Source organism: Bos taurus, chromosome 1 (genome assembly GCF_002263795.3).
Source record: "Bos taurus isolate L1 Dominette 01449 registration number 42190680 breed Hereford chromosome 1, ARS-UCD2.0, whole genome shotgun sequence".
NCBI lineage: Eukaryota > Metazoa > Chordata > Mammalia > Artiodactyla > Bovidae > Bos > Bos taurus.
The window spans coordinates 128,024,060-128,048,417 of record NC_037328.1 but is presented as its reverse complement, the minus strand read 5'-3'; the positions used below and the strand labels follow the sequence as shown (position 1 = coordinate 128,048,417).

The following is a 24,358-nucleotide window of genomic DNA, read 5'->3' as shown; positions in this document are numbered from 1 at the left end:
TGGGTCCGGAAGATCCTCTGGAGGAGGGTGTGGAAATCCACTCTAGTATTCTTGCCTGGAGAATCCCATGGACAGAGGAGGCTGGTGGGCTACAGTCCATAGTGTCACAAAGAGTTGGACACAATGAAAGTGATTTGCACAGCACAGAGATAATGAAGAACAGAGGAGCCTTGTATGCTGCAGTCCATGGGTTTGGGAAGAGTTGGACACGACTTAGCAACTAAACAACAAGAAAACATTAAAAGCAATATTCAAATGCCAACAAGCAAGTGGGGTTTCAAAGCAAGGATGCTTAGATGGTTTCGTTTTTGTCTTGTGAATCTTAGTTCCTGACCAAGGGTCAACTCTGGGCCCTCAGCAGTGAGAGCACAGAACCTTAACCACTGGATGGTGATCCATCCAGTGGCAATTCCAATGGAATTTCCCAATAGAAATGAAAAATTTCCAAATGGAATTCCCATCCAATGGAAATTCCCTAGATGGTCTCTTAAATGTGAGGCAGGGCACAACTTCTGTATTACCACAAACTGTGAGGTTCCAGGCATTGTCCATATGAAGTGTATTATACACCCTTATCTCAAGAAAATCTCTGGATTTCTCTGCAAGGTCTCACTACCGTCCTAAAACTCCTGTCTCGCAGGATAGAAAAAGTCATTTTCTGTTTTGCGGGATTTTTCTCCAAGCCTCCTGGGACACATTACTAAAATACTCCCTGGAGGACAGTGTTTCCAACAAGCTAACTGAATCCTTCTGGGGGAAGTCCGTTTCTACCACCTCCTTATCTATTTTCATGCTAGCTCTGCTTATCACCTGTGTAACTAAGGAGAGCCTTTAACCATGACCGAATAGAAATGTGACACAGAGTAAGTGATGCTGCTGATGGGAGAGGTGGCTCAATGGGACCTGAAACCCGAATGAGCAGCTGCCCTCATGACCCGGTCTGGGGTTCAGTATAAGTGTACATTTCATCCTCTTGACATCACATCTCCTTAAGTTCCTTCACAGGTCATCCCCCTCCACTTTTTTATGAAATTATTGCTAGTATTCTCAATCAACCACTGAACAATTGAGATGGTGTGGAATAGAGGATGAGAGTACAGACTGTAAGGGGCTTCGTTGATGGCTCAGACAGTAAAGAATCTGCCTGTAATGTGGGAGACCCAGGTTCAATCCCTGGGTTGGGACGATCCCATGGAGAAGGGAATGGCTACCCACTCCAGTATTCTTGCCTGGAGAATCCCATGGACAGAGCCGCCTGGTGGGTTACAGTCTGTGGAGTCACAAAGAGTCAGACACAACTCTAAGCATGCACGCACATATATACTCTGAAGCCAGAGTCCTTAGGTTTCCATCCAAGCTCGGCTATGTGTTAGCTGAGCCACCTTAACAAATCCTCTAACCCCTCTGTAAATCGGTCTGCTCATCTGTAATATGTCCTTCATTAGGTTCTGAAGTTAAATACATGAAAAGTGCTTCCAACAGTGACTGGTACTTGGTGAGTACTGCACACACCCAAAGCTCTTTGAGATGATTACTATCATGGCATTAAGTACCCAGAAGGGTGCTTAACCAACACTTGCCAATGATGTCCTCTGAGGAGCAGGATTTAGGAAGGGAGGTTGTTGAGGTGAGGGTTTTAATTTCTAACTCATGCACCTCTGTATTGTTTGAATTTATTACTTTTTATTAGAAGCAACATAAGGAAAACAATTTTAATGGCATCTGGCTAAGAGAATATAAAACAATCTCTCCAAACCTCCCATTAAAAGCTAAGAAGACACAAACCTTTTCAAAAAAAATCCACTCAAATATTTAAAACTAATGTTACCAATCTAAGGTTTGGAACCTGTATGAATTTTCTGTATCTACAAGACCAACTGAGGCAAAGTGGGGGAGGGAAATGGTATCACTGGCCCATCTGTGCTCCACTTCCCAACAAATAGGTACTCAGAACTTCTCAGCCTTTAGCAATGAAAATTTGAGCTCAGTACCAATCAGAAAACAGAGTAGCAGTCTCCTCCACTTCACAATGAGCTTCTTTGTTTTGAGCCAAGCAACCAGATGTGGCCATGCTTTCCCCATCAGCTTCTCTTTCTACATTCAGTTTAAAGCTACAGCTCCCAGAAAATCCCTCAGTTGGAATGGGGATCTGAAAGAGGTACAGGTATACCTGACAACAAAGCAAGGTCTCTGCCCCACCCACCCTACTTTAATATTCTGGAAAAGTACCTGGAAACTTGTTTGTTTAAGGGGCAAGGGCTCAAGTAACCTCTTCTTTGTGCTGGTCCTGTGTGAAGCACTTGAAGACGTTAGAAAATAGGAATGAGGAAGGAAAGTTATAAAAGAGCTGGCAGATGACACAGGGCAGTAGAAACTCAAGAAACAGGACAGCCAATGCAACCCCAGAATCCCTGCAGGAATGACAGCCTCAGCAACCACACCCCAGTGGCTGGCCCCCAGGGCCACTAGTCAGAATGTGCAGGGGACAGAGTCTCCTTCCATGATGGCATCTGAAGGTGGATCCAAAAGAAACAGTCACATTATGAACTGCTATTGCTCTTGTCGGAATAATTTACTGCACCTAAGAACTCAGGCTCCCTCCTTACCAGTTTCAGAACCTTCATTAAATGTAATCACCACAGTACTCACTATGCGAAAAACATGGAGCCACAGTTATTGTCTTAAAGAAAATGCATCATAAATTGATGCAGTCACTTTGGAAAACAGTCTGGCAGTTATTGAAAGCATTAAACATCAAGCTATCATATGACCCAGCAATGCCACTCCCAAGTACATCCCCAGGAGAACTGATAATATACATGCATGCCAAAACTTGTACACAAATATTCATAGCAGGATTATCCATGACAGCCAAAAAGTGGAAACAATCCAAATGGCGTCAATTGAGAATAAACAAAATGTAGTACAGTCATATGATGGACTGCTATCCTATCATAAAAGGGAATGAAGTACTACTGTTGCTGCTGCTGCTACTGCTGCTAAGCCGCTTCAGTCATGTCCGACTCTGTGCGACCCCATAGATGGCCGCCCATCAGGCTCCCCCATCCCTGGGATTCTCCAGGCAAGAACACTGGAGTGGGTTGCCATTTCCTGCTCCAATGCATGAAAGTGAAAAGTGAAAGTGAAGTCACTCAGTTGTGTCCGACTCTCAGCAATCCCATGGACTACAGCCTACCAGGCTCCTACGTCCATGGGATTTTCCAGACAAGAATACTGGAGTGGGTTGTCATTGCCTTCTCCGAATGAAGTACTGATAAGTGCTAAAACGTGAATAAACCTTGAAAACATTATGCTTAGTGAAAGAACCTAAACACAAAAGGACACATACTGTATAATTCTATTTATATGAAACGTCCAGATTAGACAAATCCAGAGAGATAGAAAGTAGATTAGTGGTTGGCAGAAGATAGGAAGAGAAGAGAATGGGAGTAATTGATAACAAGTATGAGAGTGAGGAAATGTTCTTTCAGGATAAGGAAAATGTTCTAGAATTAGGTAGTGGTGATGGATGCTGGGAATGATGCTGGGAATGATCGAGGGCAGAAGAAGGGGACAACAGAGGATGAGATGGTTGGATGGCATCACCGACTCAATGGACATGGGGTTGGGTGGACTCCAGGAGTTGGAGGGAGGCTTGGCATGCTGCAGTTCATGGGGTCACAAAGAGTCAGACACGACTGAGCAACTGAACTTAACTGAACTGATGGTTGTGCAATCATCAGAATATACTAAAAACTACTCACTATACTTTAAATGGGTGAATTTTATCTCATGTTTTATGATACCTCAATAAAACTCGTATATTAAAAAAAAAAAGATCTACCCACCTACCCACAACACCACCACCAAAAGTTAACACAAAGGTTTGAGGGAAGTATGGCCAGGGTGTCAATTTTTATTTCTACTTCTCTAGGAGTTTTGTTTTGTTTCAAAATTTCCCTCTCTGATGTGCAGCTATTACTTTACCAACTGAAGCACTGAGATCAGAGAGACTCTGCTGGATGATTCAAATCCAAACTCTTTCTGGGTAAAAGAGAGAATCTTGGGCAAGTCAATTATTCTATATCTCAGTCTCCTCATGGAAAAAGTGGGGGGGTAAGATCACTGACCTCGCAGGGTACTTGTGAGTTTAGCAAGAGAATGCTGTAAAGGATTTAGATCAGAGCCTGGCATATTAGTAAGTATTCAAGAAATATCAGCTGCCATCATTTTTGTTATTAGGAATACAACACAGTAAAATAATACTACTTATTATTACAGGTAGCACTTACACAGACTGTTACAGCGTTTTACAGAATTTTAAGGTGTTCAGTCCTCATTACTGCCTTGTGAGATAGGTACTCCTATGCCCACTTTACATATGAGCATTTACTGTGAAGTGCATGAACTCTTGACAGTGACGTGCAATCTGTACATACATTTTGTGGAAATTTAGGAGCAAGTAAAGAGAGCTGAGGTAATCAGGGAGGACTTCATGAAGTAAGTGACCTTGAAAGGGTGGGAACGTGTGGTGAGGGCCTTGAAGGTGAAATGGAAACTGCCAAGAGGTGGAAAAGATCAACATTTATTTACTGTGAGCGACAAATAGTTTCAGTGTTATGTTATATTCTGCACCTCAGAAATAACTACTAATTAGGAAAATTTTCAAATATTTAATCATCATATTCTAAAGGGATAAAACATTTTCTTTCCCTCAGTCTTTGACCTTCTTACGTATACATATAAGAAAGAGTTGCTAGTTAGAAAAATTAGTAAATAATGGTTTTCTTTCTCCTTTCTAAAATAAACCTTAGTGTTTTAATTCCATTTGCCTGTTTTAGTTACTACACCTTGGAGATTTTTTTCCACATTGATCTACCGCACCCTTTGTTACAACTGCATAATACTCCGCAGTAGGAATATTCTGTGACTCATTTCTCCATTCTCCTACTGATCAGTTTTCCACTATTAGAAGCACTGTTTGTAAATACAGTACTGTTGTTTGTGATCAAGTAGTAGTATCTTTGTTCGAGCCTTTTCTTGGATTGTTTCCTTTTGTTTTTGTTTGTTCTTTCATTCTTGGACTGTTTTGCGTGCTACTCTGAGGTATCAGTTGGAGTAGGAAAAGACAACCGTCTTCAGTATTCCTGACTTGAAAAGATTCCAAGAACAGAGGAGCCTGGCAGGCTACAGTCCCTGAGGCTGTAAAGAGTCGGACAGGACTGATTCCACGCATGATGCCACAACTGAGATATCAACAGATAACAGGAAGCGGAAATGCTGGGTCATAGATCCAATTATTAAAACGCAAATCAAGCAGGAGGCAAATGGAAATTTTCTGTACCTTCGTTTCAATTTTGTTGTGAATGTAAAACAGCTCTAAAAAAAACAAAAAACAAAAAACCAACAAGCAGTCCTTAAATCAAATCAGAGATTGGGCCGGCTCGCACCCCCACTCCGCTTGCATACCAGGAACCCAGACCGGGAGCCGGGGGATCGAGGAGCTCGAATCCGCTAGGCTGCTCGGGTCGAGACCGCGCCGGGCGCAGCCCTCGGAACAAACGCTGGAGGTGCGAGGACACCGTGACCTACTACCCTCTGTGCACGCGCTCTGGCCCCGCCTCCCGGCCCCTTTCATTGAGAAACGCCTTAGCGATCACGTGAAAGAGGCATGCCGGCTTCGTGACGTCATGCAGCGCGGACCAATGGTAGCTTCTGTTTATGTCGGGGGGGCGGTGGTCGGAATATTCTTTCCCACTTCACTGCCGCCGCGCTGCCCTCTAGCGCGGGTGGTGAGCGCTGAGCGGGAGCGGGAGGCGGCCCGGCTGCAGCGCTACGGGGAGGGCCGCGCCGGCTCCTTCTGCAGCCGCGTCTCCGTCAGCTCCCCTCGCCGTCAGTGGGGCGCCGTGCTGCTCCAGGCCGGGGCGGAAGCTGTGGCCTTCGCGGGCGGCCGGATCCGCGTCCCGCCTCAGCGCCCGGAGGACATGCGGCAGAGAGAATGAGCCAGAGGGACACGCTGGTGCATCTGTTTGCCGGAGGGTACGTTGCAGCCGGGGCTTGCGGACTGTGGCTGAGGGCTCCGGGCTGAGGCCGAGGGCCGTGGCCTGAGACTCAGGCTAAAAGGGTGAGGGGGATGCGGCCCGGAAGCGCAGGGGTGAGGGGACTGGAGCTGGGAGCCGAAGAAGCCCAGAGGGCTGAGGCCCAGGCGGGGAGGGTGGGAGGGCGAAGCCGGCTGGACGTCAGGCTTTGGGCCCGCGGAGCCAGAGCGAGGCCTGGGGAGTGGCTGGCGGCGCTGGGGTCCACATAGGCCCAGTCCACTCGCCGCGGCCTAGCGGGCGTCGGGGATGCGCGGCCGCGGGAGGACAGCAGCTGCAGGCCTCGCGTAGGTTGCCCGGCCTGGTCGGGGGCGGAAAGTGCGGAGGCCGAGGACAAAATGGGCGCCGCACCTCCTCCTTCTTCCCTCCCTGGCGCGCGGGCTGCGGCGGGGCCTCACGTAGCTCACGCCCCTCCTCGGACCTCGCGCGGCTGATTTCCGGGCCCTAGTCAGTCCCGGTGAGTCGTCCTGGGGCTTCCGGCTCTAGCGGGAAAGCTTTGGGGTTCGGTTGCTCGCAGTAGCTGTATGTTTCGAGCTCAGAAAATTTCGTTCCTGAGCTTTTCCAGGTTGCGAGGTGCTGTCTCAAAGCGACAGTGCGTCCGGGGTCAGATTCTTTTCCTGAAAATCAACCCTCTTGCACATCCACTGCTTTTCGTCCGCTTAAAGAAGAAAAGTGGGGGTAGGGGAGAGGTCAGAAGCTTTGACAATGGTTACTGTTTGTACAAGGTTAAGACTAAAAGTCTTCGTTCCTTGTTTGCCAGCCTGAGTACTACAGATCTTTTGTTCAGCCAATTTAGTCTCCTTTTTTAGGTTGTTTTTTCCAAATTTGGAGAGGCATAGCAATTTTAAATTTAGGAGTTACTTCTTTTTTGCAGGGTCATAGTCTTATCGAAAATGGATACGACGAATTATGCTGAGGTTCTTTTCTGCCTTTGTGACCATATAAAGTCGCATCCCCTCAAAGCATGCAGTTTGTTTCTAAATCAGCTACTTGAAGAATATTAAACTAATACATACGCGGTTCTGTTCGCAGTGGCTTCGTTGGAGTTAGACGTGTGGACTCTATCGCCAGTGATGACCATGCTTTCCTTAGCTTAGCACGTTAACTCGACAAACACTGTACACCGCTTGTGGACCAGGCACTGTTGTGAGATTAAAGTAGTTTTCATTTAGTTTGCGAGACTAAGTTTTGGCAGGGTTTGCTTTCTATATATGTTTACCAATAATCTTGGCAAATTAAATCATTTTTAAACCCATTAGCCATGTAGGTATTCTTGTAAAGATGTCTTGTGCAAATAATCGGGTTCCCTTCTGTAATCAGATCATAAGGTAATTCATGAAAGTTAGACACATCTACTTCTGGCCACTATTTTAATCTGAATGAGAAATGGACAAACTCTTTGATCTCAGTTGCTTCATCTCTAAAATGAGGACGTTGAGACCGTTTCTAAGGCCCTGGTCTAGGTCCTAAAATTTTTAATGCTCTACATATTGTCAAGTTTTGTTTAAAGTGTGCTCAGTCACATCCGACTCTTTGTGAACCTATGGACAGTAGCCCTCCAGGCTCCTCTGTTCCTGGGATTTTCCAGGCAAGAATACTGGAGTGGGTTGCTATTTCTTCCTCGAGGGGATTTTCCCCACCCAGGGATTGACCCCTCATCTCCTGCTTTGTCAGGCAGAGTCTTAACCACCGAGTCACCTGGGCAGCCTTGTTAAAAATAGGGCATATTTATTTGCAATGTTAGCTTGATTGCACTAACTTCCCAGTTTGGGAGCCCCTCTGCCTGTCCATACTCCAGTATTTGGCCTGGAGAATTCCATGGTCTCTATAGTCCATGGGGGTCACAAAGAGTCGGACACGACTAAGCAACTTTGACTTTTCAATAGCCCCCAAAAAAGAACTTAGCATGTGCAGGTTATTTAGAGTTTTAAATGAAGTATTTGTTTATAGTACCTGACATAAGATAGATATAAATTCTTCCTTTGCATCCTGTATCCATTATATGTTTATATGTAGTTGCATAAGTTATTTCAGTAAAATTTGGCTTATCTTTCTTAGAGAAACGTTAGAACTAGGAAGGATGGTAAAGATCATCTGACTTAGCTCCTTCAAAATATGGGGAAATAGCAAGGTATAAAAAATGTGCTTATCCAACATCAAACACCTTTTCATACATGTTTAGTGAAAGGTAAATAATCTCTAAGGAACCTTCCAGCTCTGTCTTAAATGAAATCAGTGCTGTGGAATGTTCTGAAAATCTGTATGCTAAGCATTGTAGAAATGCAAATTGACTTGTGGGTAACATTGTTCTTGGTTGAAGATGTCTGGATGGTTCACCTGGTAAATAATCTGCCTGCCATTGCAGGAAACATGTTCCATCCCTGGGTCGGGATGATCCCCTGGAGGAGCAAATGGCAGCCTTCTCCAGGATTCTTAGCTGGAGGATCCCGTGAACAGAGGAGCCTAGTGGTCTACAGTCCCTAGGGTGGCAAAGAGTTGGACACACCTGAGCATGCACGCACACGGTACATCGCAAGTCGTGTATTTAGTCGATCATTTCTTGGACGTTCTTTATAGAAAACTAGATTTCATTTTTTTATCGTGATGGAATTATGTAAATTAAGAGTTAGGGAAATGTATTTTTTCCTTTAATAATAACCAGATAGAGAAAAGGAATTCTTTTTATTAGCTATTGTGCAAGAACCAAAAACCTTTCACAGTCACATTTAATCATTAGACAAAAATCATTTTAAGATAGAGCCTTTGAATTGTTTTCTTGATGATTATAATAGTATTTATTCAAATATGTGTTTGCATCTTAGATTTTTTAGGAGCCTTGTAGTGATCTTATTAAATCAGAAAATTGTAAAACATTCTAGCTCTGGAGAAGGCAGTGGCACCCCACTCCAGTGTTCTTGCCTGGAGAATCCCAGGGACGGGAGCCTGGTGGGCTGCCGTCTGTGGGGTCGCACAGAGTCGGCCACGACTGACGCGACTTAGCAGCAGCAGCAGCAGCACTGGACCTTGGGTCTGAGTGACAGCCTCACATGTGTAACTCGTGCTTTCTTGAACACACCCTTTGGTCCCATTAAGTTTTTGTCAGGGTTAATATTCAGAGTCAGGTCATCGGTTAGGTTGATTGTATTAACGGAGGCCGCTCATGACAGCCTGCAAAAAGGATGTAAATACAATTTTATTTTAGCTATACTTTTAATAACAGTGTTTGTGTATGAAGATTTAAGCAGTATGTTTTTACATTCTTTGATAGATCTACATTGTTTACTTGTGTGGCAGTTGGGGGGGTTTTCTATTTGAGAGAGAGATTGCCTCAAATGGGAGGAATAAATCTCCCAACTTAGGTGGATGAATTTTTTTCCTGTGTAGCTCCTATGACAGTGAGAGCTTAAAATATACAGTGGGCAATCTCAGGCTATCTAAGATTGTTTCTTTTTATATCCTGGGATTAACCCAGTCATTTATTAAGCCATTTATTAAACCATTTATTTTTCATTTATTCAGTAAGAATCTCCAGTGGGTGTCAGATATCTTGTTTCTGCAGAAATTTTGTCATAATATTTGTTAAATGACTTCACCTGTTTCCTTGTACGATCTGGGCAGAAGTAGAATACTTAAAAGTATAATTAATGTGCTTTATATACAGTTTACTTTGTCTACATTTTTGCTTAGCCTTAATTTTCATGATCTTTACAACTTTTTCTCCTTAAAAATACATTCTTTAATTCTGCCTAATAGATCGTAAGACTAAGGTAAGTTGCTTATCCTGATGTAGAATATTCTTGAAGAAACTTATATTCCTGTAAGGAGATTATTGTGGTATAGCATTGTAGGTCAGGAACCCCTGGGAGTTCCCAAGAACTTTTAGTGGTCTGAGATGTTAAAGCTCTTCTCATAAAAATATTAACACAGTGTTGCCTTTTCACTGTTGATGTTTGGACCGCTGGTGCAAAAGCAGTGATGCCTTAGCATGCGTCACGGCAGCATCCCCAGACTGTGCTGGCGGTCACTAGCACTTGCACTTTAAAAACACAGGTTCACTTAAGAGTGTTTTTGAAACAGTAAAAATTAGTTTTAAATCTTGACGCTTGTGTATACAACTTCATTTTATATTCTGCGTGAGAAAATGGGAAACATGAATAAAGTACTTCTGCAATTTTTGCAGCCTCAAACTGAACTAGCCTCTTTTTTCATGAGACCCACTCAACTGTGACTATTCAGTCTTGAATATTTGGCAAATACTTTCTCAAAAAAAAAATGAAAGAAGTGGGCCTGTTGCTTCGAGGAAAACCACTGGTAGCATTTGTTGCCATGTGATAAAATCGGAGATTTCAAACACTAATTGGAACTTTGGAAATCTTGAGTAGATAGGGAATATAATTTTTAAGATATTGTATAATAAAATGTATCAGCATTTGAAAGACCTGTATAATCCAGTGAACCAGTATTTTTTAAATGACCAATACATGATGTTATAGAGTAATACATAGGTAAAGGAGTCAGAACAGAACATAAAGCAATGGATTTTAATGTAACAAAGTGAAAGTTTATTGGTGTAGTCCAGATTCCATATTGCAGCTAATTTCAAGAGCCTACCACATGTCCAATTTTAATGTAATATTGAAAAATGCCCACAATTATCTGAAAAGAGGGGATTGAATTGTTGTGCTAAGTAAATTATATCATTAATTAAAAGGTTTCAGTGCCATGGTTGAGGAAAAAATGGAACAGGATAAAAGGGAATAATGGGGGTGGGCAACACTGTAGCTCCAAGTAGGGAGTCTTGGTGGAGTCCTAACTGAGAAGGTGACTTTTGAACAAAGACCTGGAGGGCAGAGAGTTAACTATTTAGGTAGACCAGGCAGTGAAAAGGCCCTTGGGTAAGTATAGCCAAAGTAATAGAGCCGTATTAGGCCATTTGGCTTTTTTTCCTGAGATGGGAAGAGTCACTGCAGGAGTTCTCAAGGCTGACTCTGGTCGCCATGCACAGAGTAGACTGTACATGGGGCAAGGCCAGAGGTGAGGAAGTGATGTGGCTGTTGAAATAATCAAAATGAGGGGCAGCAGTTCTTCAAAGAAGGTTGTAGTCTATGTGACATGTGAAGAAAAATGAGTAACTGCAAGATTTTTAGTTTGGGTACCTGAAGGGGAAGAAATTATTGTTAATTGAAATGGGCGAGATTGCAGATGGAATAGGGCTGGAGTGGAGGAAGATAAGTATATAGTTCCGTTTAAGACGTAAGTTTGAACAGGATGCATGTATTAGGCGAGCCCAGAAAGGAGGTCTGGACTAGAAACACATATTTAGTAATTAATGGTATATAGATGGTGACATGAGCTTACATGATGTCACTAAGGGACATAGGGCGAAAGAGAGGACCTCTGGAAATTTCAGCAAAACGGATCAGAACAAGAGGAACCAGCAAAGTAGACCACAAAAATGTGCTCTGAAAGTCAAATGAAGAAACAAATATATACAATATTAGGAAAGAGTGGCTGATTAGTTGTCCTATGTTATTGTCTGTTACGATGAGATCTGAGAGTTCTTAATTACTGAATTTAACAGTTGTGGAGACCTTTGGTTACTGTGATTAGCAGTTTTCAAGGCAGAGCTGGGAGTGGAAATCTGATGGAAGTGGGAGAGAAATTAGACAGTAAATGGAATTTTGAGATTTGTTGCTGGGGGGAGCAAAGAAACAAAGCAATAATGGGGGGAGGGAGTTGTTATTTTTACTAGACCTATCTCATACCCTCAGTATATTTTGCTTCTATAGTGAATTTTAATCCTGATATCATTGTTTTTCCATATTTATCTAAGTTGTTGGTTAACGTCTTTTTTTTTTTAATGTTATTAGTGCTTTGATTTTGCTTTAGCATTTTGAAAAAGCCTAGCTTGTTAATTTTTTTCCTGCATGAGAAACACTACAGATACCCACCCCCACCAAGTACCATTATTCTCAACCACATCTCACATCTGTCTGACTTTTCATAAGTTATTCTGTCAAGTATATAGAATATGTCTTTCATTCTTCAAGAATTTGTATATTGCTCAAACATTAAAGCTTCAGAATAAGTACCTCTACAAATATATTATCAGAGAAAACAGTTTCAGTTAAGACTTACTAGAATTTCAAAGATAGGCTACATTTTTGTGATTGCAAAATTCTGACATTTTAATGAGTCTTTTTCTTAGACATATTTCTTAATTTGACTAATGTCCTAATTAGGAAATTACAAGGGAGTGTTACCTACAGCAGAGATAACAAAATATTTTAACCTATTCACTTTGCTTTCAAAGCTAAACACTGCAGTTGTTTAACAAAATAGGTTTGCTTAGTGTTAACAAATATATTTCTAAAGTACCTATTGTATATATGTACATACATATAAATATGTGTGTGTGCCTACACATCAATATTGTGGACCCAAGCAAAATAGACTTTGTCCATTTATGAATTACCTTGCCTAGTAAAAGCAAGTGTCCTGATCCATACATGCTCAGAAGGTCAAAATCAAACATGTATGTGTAACAACCACAGTCTTAAATCCCATTGCTTTTTCATGACCCATCCTTTCCTTGGGGCTTCCCTGGTGGCTCACACAGTAAAGAATCTTCCTGTAGTACAGGAGACCTGGGTTCGATCCCTGGGTTGGAAAGATCCCCTAGAGAAGGGAATGGCAACCCACTACAATATTCTTGCCTGGAGAATTCCATGGACAGAAGCCTGGTAGGCTGCAGTCCATGAAAGAGTCAGACAGGATTGAGCAACTAACACTTTCACTTTTCATCCTTTCCTAAGCAGAAACATGGGACACCAGTTAGATTCCTCCACAGATAGGTCTAGTAAAAGTCTCTAAACCCAGGGAAACTGAATCTAGTGATTCAGGCCCTTGAGGCTGTCCTGATGATGGCGTTCTGCATATGCACTGACCCTAGGGATTTATGACTCTTGGCATCTTGGCTGAAACTGATAAACTTGTTTCTCATGTTAGTGAATAATTTCTTTTTCCCTTTCCCTGTCTTCCCCCAGCCTCTCAAGTTTCTGATTCCTGTGTTGCTGTAACTTGGGTGTAGTACTTTAAGGCCCTCAGAGGCCTTTCTCTTTCTTAAAGACCCATTTTCCCAGATTTTTTTGTGTTTTGTTTTTTAACCAGTTTCTTGGTTACATTGTGCCTAGCTTCAAGGGGGAAAACAATTCCATTCTAAGCAGCTTTTAGCCTTTGCTTTACTCTCAAGGGATCTGTAGGCCCTTGAGTAGTTAGAACGTCTGACATGTCAAAATTTTTATCTTCATTATATACTATAAACAAGTAGAAGCAACAGTGGAAAGTTCTGAGACATTTACACTCCCAAATTACCATAGGCTAAAAATGTGTCTACAATCCAGTAAATTCCTGGGGTGACTTGATTTACTTATTGTATAATTTCTCAAACATCATGAAAATAGAATAGTTTTAAACGTCTTGTAAAGATGTTTATTGATAACCAGTATAATATCATATATGAAATGAGTCGCCAGTTCAGGTTCGATGCATGATATTGGATGCTTGGGGCTGGTGCACTGGGACGACCCAGAGGGATGGTACAGGGAGGGAGAGGGGAGGAGGGTTCAGGATGGGGAACACGTGTATACCTGTGGCGGATTCATGTTGATATATGGCAAAACCAATACAATATTGTAAAGTTAAAAAATAAAATTAAATTTAAAAAAATATTCTCTAAAATCAATTCATAGTTACATGGTAAGCTCTCACCAAGCAGCCTTGCCCTCATATGTTCTAAAGGTGTGGCATTTGCCTTTGAAACTTTAAAATGTGCATTGATCCAAGGATTCATAGTTCTAAGAGAATGTAGTTGAAGTTTTTTAACCTGGATATAACAAAGGTATAGTTACATTTAAGTTTTACTTGCTTAGAAACTACCCTTGCTAGATTTTTGACATTGCAGAATAACTATATGCTCTTTTGCTGTCAAAGTTGGCTATTCTCTCTTTGGAATTGTTTACTAGTCAAACCTTTTAAAGCAAATGTTTGAGACACTTTGAATTATAACAGTAAAGCCTCCAACTTAGTACTTTCATTAGTAGCAAATTACATTGGTGACACCTTGCAATCTTAACTCAATGGCCACATCACTGAACCACAGGGACTCAGGACCAGTTAGAAGATTAGACATGAAATGAGGCTCTGCTTTAAGGCACTGCAGTGGAGATGGTCAGGGGAAATATGAAAGGAAGTTTAGAGTGTAGACCATGTGAGACGTGAAGATAGTCAGTTATCAGAAAGCCTCTGTGTCCCTTTAACTCCCTTTGAACTGATGCTTGTCCTCCAAAACCACAGGAGCATGCTTGATGTGTTAAATTCTAAGAATTAGAGCAGAGGTCAGTGTGGTCAGAGCAGAGTGAGAAGGGAAATAGATGCGATTGTGTAAGGTCTTATAGACCATTGTGAGGGCTTTGGCTTTTTGTCTGAATGACTTAGGAAGTCTTTGAAAAGACTTGATCTGACTCAAGATTTCAATGCAGTCACTTTAGAGTATACATCGGAGGGAGTGGGGCAGGGGTAGAAGCAGAGAGACACTAATTAAAAGGTTGCTCCAGTAACCTCAGTACAATATTGTGCTTAGACCAGGGTGGAAATGGTGAGAGGTAGGTCATGATTGCAAATTTATTGTTGAGTTCTGAGTCATAGACATTTGCACAAACACACCATTTTTCATGGAGTCCATTGAGCCCCAGAAACGTCAACCACATTCTCCAGTTAAAAAAACCCTTGCTGTTTTTAAAGGACACTTAACTGCTGAAATTTTGATTAAAAAATTATTTGAAAATAAAGATGTATACATGAGGTTTTTAAAAAGGCTGCTGAAAGATCATGAAAACCAACATTTCCCTGCTGCCTTACCCCATGTCTCCCTCCCAGTGGGAACTTCTTATTTTATCTGTTTAATCCTTAGGTTTAGAATTCTAGAATAATTTACCTTCTGCAGTTGTTGCGAAATCTGATGGGATTATGGCTTCTTTATGTATGTGATCTTTTGTTCTTTCTAGAAGTCTCTGCTTCTACCCTTGCCCCACTCTCTCCAATGTATACTCAGTATTTTGAGAGATTGCAGTATTGTAACTTGACATGAGTCTTTTGGATGCATTGTACCTGTTAAACCTGAACTCAGAGTTTGAGTTCGTTTCTTCAGAGAATTAGGCTTCTGCTCCTGGAAACAATTTTACCCACTGTAGGTGGGGGAGGGAGAGAATACAACCTGGGTATCCCACTTTGCTTCATTACCTGTCAGCGTTCAATTCTTTGCCTTATCTCCATCTTGAGTACTTGGTGCTCTTGGTCTTTAGACCTCTAAGGGGTCACAGTCGGAGAAGGCAATGGCACCCCACTCCAGTACTTTTGCCTAGAAAATCCCATGGACGGAGGAGCCTGATAGGCTGCAGTCCATGGGGTCGCTAGAGTCGGACACGACTGAGCGACTTCACTTTCGCTTTTCTCTTTCATGTATTGGAGAAGGAAATGGCAACCCACTCCAGTGTTTTTGCCTGGAGAATCCCAGGGACGGGGAGCCTGGTGGGCTGCCATTTATGGGGTCGCACAGAGTCGGACACGACTGAAGTGACTTAGCAGCAGCAGCAAGAGGTCACAGCAGGGCAAAACTGTTACTACTCTTTGGTATTTCCTTCTGCGGGCCTTTCTTCCTCTTTGCCAAGACAGTTAATCCTTCCCATTTGCTTCATTGCTTGAAACCTTCCTCCTCTCTCTGTCTTTGTGGCGTTTTCCTTTAGACAGTGGCTGCTAAGTCACTTCAGTCGTGTCCGACTCTGTGCGACCCCATAGACACCAGCCCACCAGGCTCCCGTCCTGGGATTCTCCAGGCAAGAACACTAGAGTGGGTTGCCATTTCCTCCTCCAATGTGAAGTCGCTCAGTCGTGTCGGACTCTTAGCGACCCCATGGACTGCAGCCTACCAGGCTCCACCGCCCATGGGATTTTCCAGGCAAGAGTACTGGAGTGGTGTGCCATTGCCTTCTCTGTTAGACAGTGGAGAGGAGCTAAATCTAATGTAGTTATTCCTGTTTGCACAGAATAGGGATTTTAAATGTTTGTCAACAGCAATAGTTTTGTTCTCTACATCAATTAATGATGATTTCAGTGTACAAAATAATTACTTTAAAATAACTTAAAGCAGCGAGAGAAACACTGGAGTATTACTCTTGTACTGCATACCTATTGCATTTTATAATGTAAAACGCCTTCAGGACAGTTCAAGTGTTTGTGTGTATACCCACTTACACTTCACCCCCAGCTCTGTACAGTTCAGATCCTCGTGTATTTTATTTATTGAGGGTTTTTTTTAAGGGATCATACTGTATATGTCTAGTTTATGATCTGGCCCATTAGTAATAGTTCTGTTAAAAACAAATTTAATTGCTGGTATCTGTAGTTGACACTGACAAATTTTTTTTTTTTTTTTTTTTTTGATTTATGTAACTTTATTGGGGAAAAAATCAGATACTGGCAGAACTATTAGTTGATCACTCATCCATTGATCCATTGCATCATTTATTCAGTGCTTTATTAAACTGTATTGGAAGATAGATTAATCTACTAATATCTCCAAGCCTCCTAACAACTTAAATGAAGGTTACAAAATGTTTGAGACCCTATTTTGGAAGAGTCGGACATGACTGAGCAACCAGCACTTTCACTTCACTTTTCTTTGGAGCACAAAAGGCTGTTTGACTTCCAATTTCCATTCTCTGTAGAAGAACAGGTCACTCCTTTGTTGACATGCATAAAATAATATCACATTTTCAGTTCTACTGATGCTATAAATTCAATAGTAGTTTTCCAGCCACATCAGTTATGAACATAAAGTATATTATGTAACCTCAAATCTTTTTAACCATGGAAGGCTTAAATAAGAATGGATGTTCTTAGAATAATGCTGCTTCCTTTGATTTGACAACTCAGCATCCATCTCAAGGAGAGGTAAGAAGGCCTTCCTCAGTAATCAGTGCAAAGAAATAGAGGAAATCAATAGAATGGGAAAGACTAGAGATCTCTCCAGGAAAATTAGAGATACCAAGGGAACATTTCATGCAAAGATGGGCTCGATAAAGGACAGAAATGGTATGGACCTAGCAGAAGCAGAAGATATTAAGAAGAGGTGGCAAGAATACACAGAAGAACTATACAAAAAAGATCTTCATGACTCAGATAATCACGATGGTGTGATCACTCACCTAGAGGCAGACATCCTGGAATGTGAAGTCAAGTGGGCTTTAGGAACAATCACTACGAACAAAGCTAGTGTAAGTGATGAAATTCCAATTGAGCTATTTCAAATCCTATAAGATGATGCTGCAGAAGGTTTCTGCTGGTCATAAGGAGCAGTTATGACCATGAAGGATTTTAGTACTTTTCTGGATATAAGGATGGAGAAGGCAATGGCAAGCCACTCCAGTACTCTTGCCTAGAAAATCCCATGGATGGAGGAGCCTGGTAGGCTGTAGTCCATGGGGTCGCCACGAGTCGGTTGTGACTGAGCGACTTCACTTTCACTTTTCACTTTCACGCAATGGAGAAGGAAATGGCAACCCACTCCAGTGTTCTTGCCTGGAGAATCCCAGGGATGGCAGAGCTTGGTGGGCTGCTGTCTGTGGGGTCGCACAGAGTCAGACACAACTGAAGCGACTTAGCAGCAGCAGCAGATATAAGGACATCCAAGAATTGGGTTCATAAAATCAGCTCCTAGAAATATCTGTCTGAAGACCTGTTCTGCCAGTTTTTCGCCAAGCACAGAGTGCCTCATTTCTGCTCTCCACCCTGAACTCCTTTCAGGGAGTATTGAAAATCAGCAGCTGCAGCAGCACATTATTTAATCCTTGTAGAGGTAGATGGCAAGGGTCAGTTTGTAGTTGACAGGGTCCCCTCGTGGTCATAAATTCAACCACACTTTGGGAGGTATTTTATGACCATTTTGTCCCGTGGTGCTAGGAAGGCATTCCTAGATCTGGCAGAGATTTCGCTCATAGGCCACTTGGTGTGCTGTGACTTGACTGGGTCTTTTCAACAGTAACCAAAGGACTCTGTACCACCTGTCTTACTAATCTGTTATGATCCAGGGGGAAATGTCCTCTTATCTTCATATATCTAGAGTTAGGATCATAACTCATAAAATTATATTTTTGTCAGATACTCAGTCACACATTTGGTAATGCAAGAAACAATAATCTTGTAAAATAGCTAGCAGTATTATTAAAATCGTAAGAATTAAGCCAAGATCTTGCATTCCGTGCGGCCCAATATATCCTCAGGTTGTCAAGACTATTTCTTGAGTATTGAAAGATAGGGTAGGAGTTTGATAAATAGGATATATCTCACATAATTGTCTCAGTTTTAACACAAGTACTATCTGGACAAGGAATACTAAATAAACCCTTATAACAGTATTTAAAGCTGTGATGTGATGTACCAATACATTTTAACAATAGCACCCACTGTTTGGACTCTTCAGCTAATTTTTCTTGCTAGGTAGATAATAAACTGTTACTTTTAGCTTCTAAATGTTTCTGTGCAAATACATGAAACATGTAAAAAATTATTTAGTCTCCTAAATACAGAAATTGTAGATTTTAGTACCTTCTCAAAGCCCCAGTTGCTCATTTTATGTCATAGCTCTGTGCATGTGTACTAATTTATGAATTAAGTAGAGTTTTGTTCTTTGTACTTTCTTGTAGATGTGGTGGTACAGTGGGAGCTATTCTGACATGTCCACTGGAAGTTGTGAAAACACGGCTGCAGTCATCTTCTGTGACACTTTATATCTCTGAAGTTCAGCTGAGCACCATGGCTGGAGCCAGTGTCAATCGAGTAGTGTCTCCTGGACCGCTCCATTGTCTAAAGTGAGAGCACAATATTCATTAATTTTTGTTGTTGTTGATTTACCTTAATGATAGCCTTGTTGTCTTATTTATATTCTGCCATATTTAAAAAGGTTTTACAGAGTTAATGACAATTACCCTCACCTGTTCAGTAGAAACAGCAATCCCTAATGGAGAGAAAAAGCAAATTGGATAATATAAAATGTAATATTATTTCCAAATTATGTACATTTAAAATATTTTTCTACATTTATCCATTTGATTTATTTTCTAAAGATACATTTCAGAAAGATATCAAAATAAACTCATACTTTGCATTTATTTTGTTTTGGATTATGAATTCTAAAACAGTTTAGTTTTTGAAATGTGATAATGTTAAATACTAATTCTTGTGTGTGTGTTTTTAATTTTCAAAGTACTCACACATCAGATCAGATCAGATCAGTCGCTCAGTCGTGTCCGACTCTTTGCAACCTCATGAATCGCAGCACGCCAGGCCTCCCTGTCCCTGACCAACTCCCAGAGTTCACTCAGACTTACGTCCATCGAGTCAGTGATACCATCCAGCCATCTCGCCCTCTGTCGTCCCCTTCTCCTGCCCCCAATCCCTTCCAGCATCAGAGTCTTTTCCAATGAGTCAACTCTTCGCATGAGGTGGCCAAAGTACTAGAGTTTCAGCTTTAGCATCATTCCTTCCAAAGAAATCCCAGGGCTGATCTCCTTTAGAATGGACTGGTTGGATCTCCTTGCAGTCCAAGGGACTCTCAAGAGTCTTCTCCAACACCACAGTTCAAAAGCATCAATTCTCTGGCGCTCAGCCTTCTTCACAGTCCAACTCTCACTTCCATACGTGACCACAGGAAAAACCATAGCCTTGACTAGACGAACCTTTGTTGGCAGAGTAATGTCTCTGCTTTTGAATATGCTGTCTAGGTTGGTCATAACTTTCCTTCCAAGGAGTAAGCGTCTTTTAATTTCATGGCTGCAGTCACCGTCTGTAGTGATTTTGGAGCCCAGAAAAATAAAGTCTAGCACTGTTTCCACTGTTTCCCCATCTATTTCCCATTAATGACAGTCTGATTTTTAAACAGCCTAAATATAACCAAGATTTAAAGCAGATTTTAAAATGTAATTTAGTGTTTAGCATTTCTTGGTGGTTTGAAAAAGATGTGTTTTACATTCTGTCATACTTGATTATATTACAAATTAGATTTGAAATTTCAGAACTGTTGAAAATGGGGGACTTGCCTGGTGGTCCAGTGCCACAAGACTCCATGCACCCCAAGCACAGGCCCCGGGTTTGATCCCTGGTCAGGGATCTCACATGCCACAACCAAGACCCAGTGCAGCCAAATAAATAAGTAAAAAAAAATTTTTTTTTTAACTATTGAAATTGGATTTTACATGTTTGAACTTAAGTGTTTAACTGAATGGGCTTCCAGGGTGGTTCAGTGGTAGAGAATCTATCTGCCAATGCAGGAGACGTGGGTTTGATCCCTGGGTTGGGAAGATTCCCTGGAGAAGGAAATAGCAACCCACTCCCATATTCTTGCCTGGGAAATCCCATGGACAGAGGAGTGTGGTGGGCTACAGTCCATGGGGTTTCAAAGAATTGGACCCAGCTTAACGACCAAGCACAAGCATGGGTAACTCAAGGCCTGTGTGTCTGTCTTATCGGCTCACTTGGGACATAATCTGTTTGAACTTAGTTCAGTAGTGTTTATTTTGTGGTAGCAAGTAAACTCATACTTTGTGTTTACTTTCACTACTAAAAGGTTTCATCACTTTTCAAACTTAGCTAAGTACTTGAGTAGGCCGAATAAAATTGTTAACAATTTCAGGTTAACATTGCCATAGTTACAGATAAATACTTCTATGTGGTTAATGATAATCTTTTAATACCATGATTTTGACATTACCGCTGACTTCCTCTTCTTAAAATTCTTCCTTTGACCTTTTTGACCATACTATATTTTTTTATTTCATTTTTCAGTGGTTTTGCCTTCTCTGACTTTCCTCAGAGGAACTAATAGGAATCCCTCTGGTTTTTGTTTTAATTTCTCAGTTTTTCAGGAACTGTAACCCACCACGCTCCTCCGTCCATGGCATTTCCCAGGCAAGAATACTAGAGTGGGTTGCCATTTCCTTCTCCAGAGGATCTTTTCCAACCCAGGGATCAAGGCCAAGTCGCTTGCATCATCTGCATTGGCAGGTGGATTCTTTACGATTAGTGCTGCCTAGGACTCCCCCACGTACAAAGTCAGTTTAATGTTTCACCTATCATCAGTACCCAGATGACTTCCAAGTCTGCATTTTCTTGCCTTAACCTCTCTTCGTATTCCCATATTTTCCCCAATCAATCTGTTTTGTGGCTTCTTCCTTTTTTCCCATCATCTCTATTCAGAGATAATTTACATATTATAAAATTCACCCATTTAAGGTGTATAGTTTAGTTGTTCTTAGTATATTATATTCACAGAGTTTGCATTCACAGAGTTGTATATTCACATCACCACATTCTAAATTTAGAATATACTCATCATCACCACAAAAAGAAACCCTTTCCTGTTAGCAGTTACTCCTGTTTTCTCTTTTTCCTCGCCACCCCCCCCCACCCCCCGCCCTAGGCAACAACTACTAATCTATTTTCTGTCATTAAGGACTTGCATATTCAAGGAATTTTATGTAAATGAGATTATGTAATATGTGGTCTTTTGTGCCTGATTTCTTTCACTCAGCCTGTTGTCAAAGTTCATCTATGCTGTAGCAAGCATCTCTTTATTGCCAAATGTTGTATTGTGTGGGTATGTACTACATGTATTTATCCTCCCATCAGTTGATGAACATTTGCATTGTCTCCCCTTTGGGAGTATTGTGAATAATGTCATTATAGAAACCTGTTTTCTTGTTCATGTTTTCTTTTTTGGGGGGATATATACGTGCTGCGATTCATGGGGTTGCAAAGAGTCAGACACGACTGAGCGACTGAACTGAACTGAATATTGTATTAGGAGTAGAATTGCTGGGTCATTTTAACACTTTGGGGAACTGCCAAACCATTTTCCAGAATGGATGCATCATTTTACATTCCCACCACCAATGAATGAGGTTTCTAATTCCTTGCCAAAATATAAAATAAAAATTCTCACCAGCCTTTGTTTTACTCCATCTGTTTTTATGTAACCATCCTAGTGGGTATGAAGTGTTTCGTGGCTTCTAAACCAGGTATTTTGGGAATTCCCCCTTAGGTTCTGTTAGTTTCTTAGGGACTCGTGGATGAACTTCCAGAGATCTATAAATTAGGTTGAAATTGTGTGCAATATTGTGAGTGTTTGCAAATGTTTGTTTATTTTAAAGGACAGTTACCTTTCTTAACTTCTCAAAAGAATTTATCACAGAAGGGAGTAGCAAACACTGAAATTTATTAAATGTGTTCTACAATTTGTCATTCTTAATTCTGCTTCTGTCTAACCTAGTTTTATCTAAAGTGTTCTGTATCACCTATATCAGTCATCTGGCAGCATGGTAAAAATGCAAGTTGCTAAGCACTGTCCTGTACCTATTGAATCAGAATACTTTAAGGGCATAATCTAAGAAATTTTAACTTTGAACAAATGCTCCAATAATAATGATAATATTGAGGTTTATCAAGTGTTTAAGCCTGGTACTCTTTTAAGCTCTTTTTTTTTTTAATTAACTTGGGTTTCCCAGGTGGTGCTAGTGGTAAAGAACCCGCCTGCCAGTGCAGGAGACATAAGAGATCTGGGTTTGATCCTTGGGATGGGAAGGTCCCCTGGAGAAGGGCATGGCAACCCACTCCAGTATTCTTGCCTGGAGAATCCCGTGAACAGGCAAGCCTGGCGGGCTACAGTTCATAGCATCACACAGAGTTGGACACAACTGAAGCGACTTAGCACATAGCACACATTGCTCATAGTAACCACCACCCTACCTCCCCCCTGAAAATATTGTTTTTCTGTTTACTGTTGATGAAAAGCAAGAATAAGAGAAAGGTCATTACTTTATGTTTCACAACTAGTCAGTTACCAGAATTGGGCCTTATATTAAGGCCCCACAATTCAGACCCTTAATTATGCATTATGCTCAACTGCCTTTCAAGCAGTCATTCTTAAGCATATAGATGCTTCAGAACCACTGGCCTAGTCTGTTAACTCTGAGTTAAAATACCTACACTTCATCAATCTATGTTTCTTACCTCCACATCTCATTTAATAACTCACCTTCAGAAAGCCTTCTATAACTTGGACATGCCTCTCTGTTCCTCTCCCTGCTGAGCCTGTGTTTAGTATTTACTTATTAATATGCTCTGTTAAATTACTTACTTCAGCCTAATTCTTTTTTCCACAAATGGACAGCAGATTTCTCAGTGGCAGGGTCCTTACCATCTTTTCTATCTCCTTACTGTGTTTAGTTTTTACACAGTAACTATTCAGTAAATGTTAACTGATTAGAGGGAGAAAGAGTAGCAGACTAACCATTTTAGTACCCTGAAGAATGTAAGGGTACTAACATTAGTAGATTAATTAGTAAATTACTAGTAGATTAGTACTGTATTAGTAGGTATTTGCCATTTCACTAAAATGGTTGGATAACATATTGCTGCAGTGGGATAGTGTTCAGTATCAAGGGATCTCCAATACTAGGAAGCAACTGCATTTCTAATTGGGAATTGAAGTTGCTGGTAAAGATAGTAAAATGGAGGAGATTAAAGAAAAGAGTAGCATGATCATATGAAAATGTAGAAATCTATATCGATGATTATGTCTCTGAAACTTTCAGGAAAGAATCTGAATGGAGTTTCACTAGTAAATCTGTTATATCTTTATTATATGCTTTGTCAAGGAAAGCACGTTTTCATAAGTGAGGTGAGGAGTACTGACAAGAGCAGTTATAACATAGTACAAACATAGGAGATTTAGACTTTTATATGTTCTGTATAAATAAAGTACCACACTTTGAAGGACATTCCTTTCTAAATAATATTTTTCTCTTTCAGGGTGATCTTGGAAAAAGAAGGGCCTCGTTCCCTATTTAGAGGATTAGGCCCCAATTTGGTGGGGGTGGCCCCTTCCAGGTAAAAAAATACATTTAAGTTAATTCAGTTGCGGCAGTCAAGTTTAACGAGAGAAGATGCTGACGAGAAGTCAAGATGATAAGGATGGAGCACTGTGACAGATGGGTGTCAGTAACCATCCAAAAGGATGGGCAGATTGTATCATGTGGAGTGTGAGGACTTCAGTGGTCATTGTCATGTATGACATTGTCATGAAGCAGTCTTTGCACCAAGTCAAAAAAACCAAAAAGGCCTTAATATTTTGTCTTTTTTCTCTGATATCT

At 41.2% G+C, this 24,358-nt stretch overlaps 1 protein-coding gene across 3 annotated transcripts in view; it reads left to right on the top strand.

The window, feature by feature from the left end:
• Positions 1-5,782: 5,782 nt before the first annotated feature.
• The window catches only part of SLC25A36 (solute carrier family 25 member 36), a 36,059-nt gene continuing 17,483 nt past the window's right edge, over positions 5,783-24,358 (top strand). The window contains exons 1-4 of one of the 3 annotated variants that reach the window (XM_015473196.3): positions 5,783-6,039; positions 8,461-8,620; positions 18,857-19,021; positions 24,018-24,095. In XM_015473196.3, coding sequence (XP_015328682.1) covers positions 18,966-19,021; positions 24,018-24,095 — 134 coding nt within the window. In that variant the 5' untranslated portion in view covers positions 5,783-6,039; positions 8,461-8,620; positions 18,857-18,965. The remainder of the gene's footprint in view (positions 6,040-8,460; positions 8,621-18,856; positions 19,022-24,017; positions 24,096-24,358) is intronic. The other 2 variants (NM_001192254.1, XM_010801537.4) reach the window with 2 other exon arrangements.